This window comes from Populus nigra, chromosome 15 (genome assembly GCF_951802175.1).
Source record: "Populus nigra chromosome 15, ddPopNigr1.1, whole genome shotgun sequence".
In the NCBI taxonomy this organism is placed as follows: domain Eukaryota; kingdom Viridiplantae; phylum Streptophyta; class Magnoliopsida; order Malpighiales; family Salicaceae; genus Populus; species Populus nigra.
Window position 1 is genome coordinate 11,454,221 of NC_084866.1, and position 3,933 is coordinate 11,458,153.

The following is a 3,933-nucleotide window of genomic DNA, read 5'->3' on the forward strand; positions in this document are numbered from 1 at the left end:
ACTCGAACTCATGCTCAAACCCAAATTTGGACTGAACTTGCTGACCACAAAAATCATAACCTATCAGATAAGAAAGGTTATATAGACACAATTTGGACAAATACCAAAAGGCCCTCAAGGGCGCCCCGATTTGTCCTCAACAGGCCTTTCAAGAACCTGAAAGTGTTCTTGCAGTGGGACTATCAATGGAGTCTGGTGGCGGAGGCAGCGTGCTACAGACAAACCATCTCGAGCCTGGTCTTTGGCTCGTTGCCTTTGTCTTGCCCTACGTAAAACCTCGGTGATATACTATAATACCATGTATTTCTTCCTTGACACAACAGATAACAACTAGCCCCCAACCCTACGGATTCTATGATCAATACAACGAAGGAAATGGCTAAACATAGATACTTTCCCGCTTAGTCCAGATTTTAAAGGCTCATAATAATTTGTGCAGGGGCATCAAATCAGAAATCTAGCTGTAGGTCGCTTTCCTTTGTGCATAAACTTATTTCTCAAATGGAAAATGCCAGTAGCATTATTATTTACTTTAGGGTTGCTGGTCTCACTTCTTAGTAAAGACAATCAACTCACTGTCCATGATGGTACACGCACACTTTTGCATATTTTATGACCATTATGACTTCCAAAAATCATGCATGTGTCTGTCATTATATGTAGAGATGAATTGATTATATATAGCTGGCCAGCAACATTAGACGGTAAATGGTCAAATTTAATTTGATGGGACATAATTAATTGGCCAACCAACTCTTCGTTACATCTAGAGAAGGCAGAGAGGACTTACTGCTCTCTTCTTGTATTGTTAGCCATCTTCATCTGGGCAAAATTTGGATAGCCTCCTAATTGTAGTACAACTATTTTTTTAGTAGTTGTGATCACAACCCTATCTTCAATCTTCTTAAGAGTTATAATCATGAAATTAATTTATCCTCGATAATTCACTATTAAAACAATCAGGATATTACAGTTGGGGAAATATAAATACATGGCCGGACTATATATAGAAATCCCACTAAAACGGTGCTTCTTACAATGATGTTCTTTAATATTGATCATAAATGGTAATAACAATGGAAACTGGTATGGATTACCATCTTCTTACTCTGATGTTAACAACAAATCAAAGGAAACTGCAAACCGTTTTAGTCCCCATCTTTGCTTTAGCTTCATGACATTTTGAAGCCTCTCTTACTTCTCTTTTATCTTTGTTTCCTTTGGCCAATTCTCTCGTTTTGGACATTGTACCATCTTTAATTTTAATAGAATTACTAGAACAATATTCATAAAAAATAAATAAACGTAGAAATCTGAACGAGAAAGGCTGATTGTTGTTCTTTGTATCTTCATTTAATATCTACCATCTTTTATATTAAGGTTTGCCAATTATAAAACTTTGGAAAATGCTAAACTATAATACATCTTTCATGGTTCATGTTGATCACCAATGGAGACTGATCACTTTTATGATAGTTGACCAGGTCATGAGATCAATAATCCAGTGGTTCCATAAATGTTAATAAGCAAGGATTAGGCTTTGCATGTAACAACCAGTTGAAATATTTTATAGGCCACACACACACACACACATATATATATATATATTCATGTATATATATATATATATTCATGGATACGGTTGTGTGTGCGTGTATATATAACATATATCTGCGTCATCATGGACTACAATTTATGAATTCTTACATCTTAAAATCTTTGCTGCTGTCACCATCAAAGAAATATAGTATATGCAGGGTGTTGCACGGGTATAGTAATTTGGCCTTTCTTTGTTATCTTGTGTCAACACCAACTTTCCCTCCTACATGCCTCAATAATGCAAGATCATCGCACGTCCTTAACCAAAATAAGCAAAGAAGAACCAAACAGCTAGCTGTCTAAGCAATACTTCATACGGTAAGATATCAGTTTGAGTGACAACAGAGAGTATGTACCAAGCTAGTTCCCTTTACTGAAGGACAAACACAAGAACACTATCAAAAGACAATAAAAGTAGAATTTCAAGCAACAATTCAAGTACTCGTATAGTGGAAGTTCCTTCTTTGGATTATTTTATTCTTTCCCTTCTTTTCTTTTTGTGGATGAAATATGGGTTGTTAATGAATTTCCCCATGTAGTCATGTTCTTGAACATAATTTGTAAGCCTTAATTTGTTTGCATATTGAGCACATCCCATATATCTTGGACAACAAAATGAAAAGAAGAAACATCATCAGTACAAAGGGAAATAGAAAATGCTCAGTGCAATATTGCTGGCTACCAATAATTAAGTTTTAGAAATTTGTGCAAACATTTCCGGAATCTTGCTCATCATTTTAATGTAAATTAAAACTAAGACCAGCTAGTAGAGGCGAGGGAAACAAAAGTTTTGATTGATTTAATAAATATGGTTCATCTGTACGTGCCTTGCTACCTATTAGCACGTCCTGATTTTTTTTTTTATTATATCTAGTCTTGCAAGGAAAAAAAGAAGAAGAAGAAGAACAAATAAGAAATAGAAGATCTAGAATTCATAGAAAGTAGCTACTTAATTTTCCATCGATGTTCCTATTTACCATTGACTAGCTCAGTAGCCTTAGCAAGAGTTCTCATGACATCAACCTGAGCTCGAAGTGATTCTATGTAGTCTAGGGTTTCTTCAATCAGAGAGATATCATCCATAAATTCCCCTCCAGGTACAAGACTCTTCAATACTTGTGTTCTTCTATTTACCATCCTTTTAGCAATAGATTTAGCAAGAACAACTTGCGGTTCACTTTTTCTTACTCTTTTAATGCAGCAACTCCTCTTCAAGATTTTCTTGCATCTAACCCTCTTGTTGTCCATGGCCAATCCAATTGACGCGTTCTTTAGCCTCTCACTCTCAGGAGCTAATAGGTGCTGAACAAGGACTTTATTATCATCATGTTTTGAAGCATTGGCAATGAGTGCACGACTCCAACAAGTCCTTCCATCTCTAGTAGAAGCTAAGGCAATGTCTGCTGATAGCTCTATTGCCTTCTTTCTCTCCAATATGCTCATGTTCTGCTTCCCAGAACCACATACTTGGAGACCCAATATCCATTTCTTGAGAAATTGTTGCTTGAGTGAACTAGGATCGCGCATTCTGCATAAGATAAGAAGACAGTACAAGAAGAATTTGAAAGAGATGTGAGCACAGGAAAAGAAATGCTACAAGCTTTATAGCTTCAGTCTAGCTGCTAGTTTGGTCAGTTAGCTGGCTTTATACTTTTCTTAATATTTTCTTCCAACAATTTTTCTCAACCAAAGAGAGGATCCATAGCATAGAATTGAAGAAGTAAATATATTTCCAAACCAAGAAATTAAGAAAGGAAAAATGGGAAAAGATTTAAATTAAAGAGCGAGTGAGTATAAGTTAATAACATTTAAGGAATCATGAGAGAGCTAGTGAAGGTGGACAATTATTTCAAAAAAGAAGACGATGGCAAGTTTAAGGTGAATTTATGCACTTTCATGGATCTATCTAGTCATGGGAACTACATGATGCATTGTTGGAGCAAGATATATAATGATGTGAGGCATACCTTTGTTGTATAGAACAAGAGCACAGAAAATCATGAGAAGTAAGTAAGACAAGTTGCAGAATGATGCAATTCTACGATCCAAGAAAGTGTGTCTCAGAATCCTAGAATGATGTAAGAGAGAGAGAGAATGAGAAGGAAGAAGAACGTGAAGGAAGAAGAAAGTGAAGCCACCCCATTTATTTGCTCAAAGGAAAAGCAGCAGTGGGCCTTTAAGAGAGAAAGACACAGCACATGCAGGCACATGGTGTCCATGGCCCACCACACAAACCCTAGAACTAGAAGATGTAAAAAAGAAATTGGCCCTAAGATATAAATTAGTCCCTATAGTCTTGCAAAGTTAATTGGATAATCCCCCTGGTCTTACGAA

At 36.2% G+C, this 3,933-nt stretch overlaps 1 protein-coding gene across 1 annotated transcript; it reads right to left on the reverse strand.

Annotated features, from left to right (window-relative positions):
- Positions 1 to 2,370: 2,370 nt before the first annotated feature.
- On the reverse strand, positions 2,371 to 3,732 carry LOC133674278 (transcription factor IBH1-like 1). Its single transcript, XM_062095322.1, has 2 exons — positions 3,567 to 3,732; positions 2,371 to 3,127 (listed from the first exon to the last, which is right to left on the reverse strand). Exon 2 carries the CDS (start codon positions 3,124 to 3,126, stop codon positions 2,569 to 2,571), a length of 558 nt encoding a protein of 185 aa, XP_061951306.1. The 5' UTR covers position 3,127; positions 3,567 to 3,732; the 3' UTR covers positions 2,371 to 2,568.
- Between the last annotated feature and the right edge of the window lie 201 nt (positions 3,733 to 3,933).

Bases quoted from the DNA above. Each gene is read 5' to 3' on its own strand.
- LOC133674278 (XM_062095322.1), bottom strand. From the start codon at position 3,126: ATGCGCGATCCTAGTTCACTCAAGCAACAATTTCTCAAGAAATGGATA.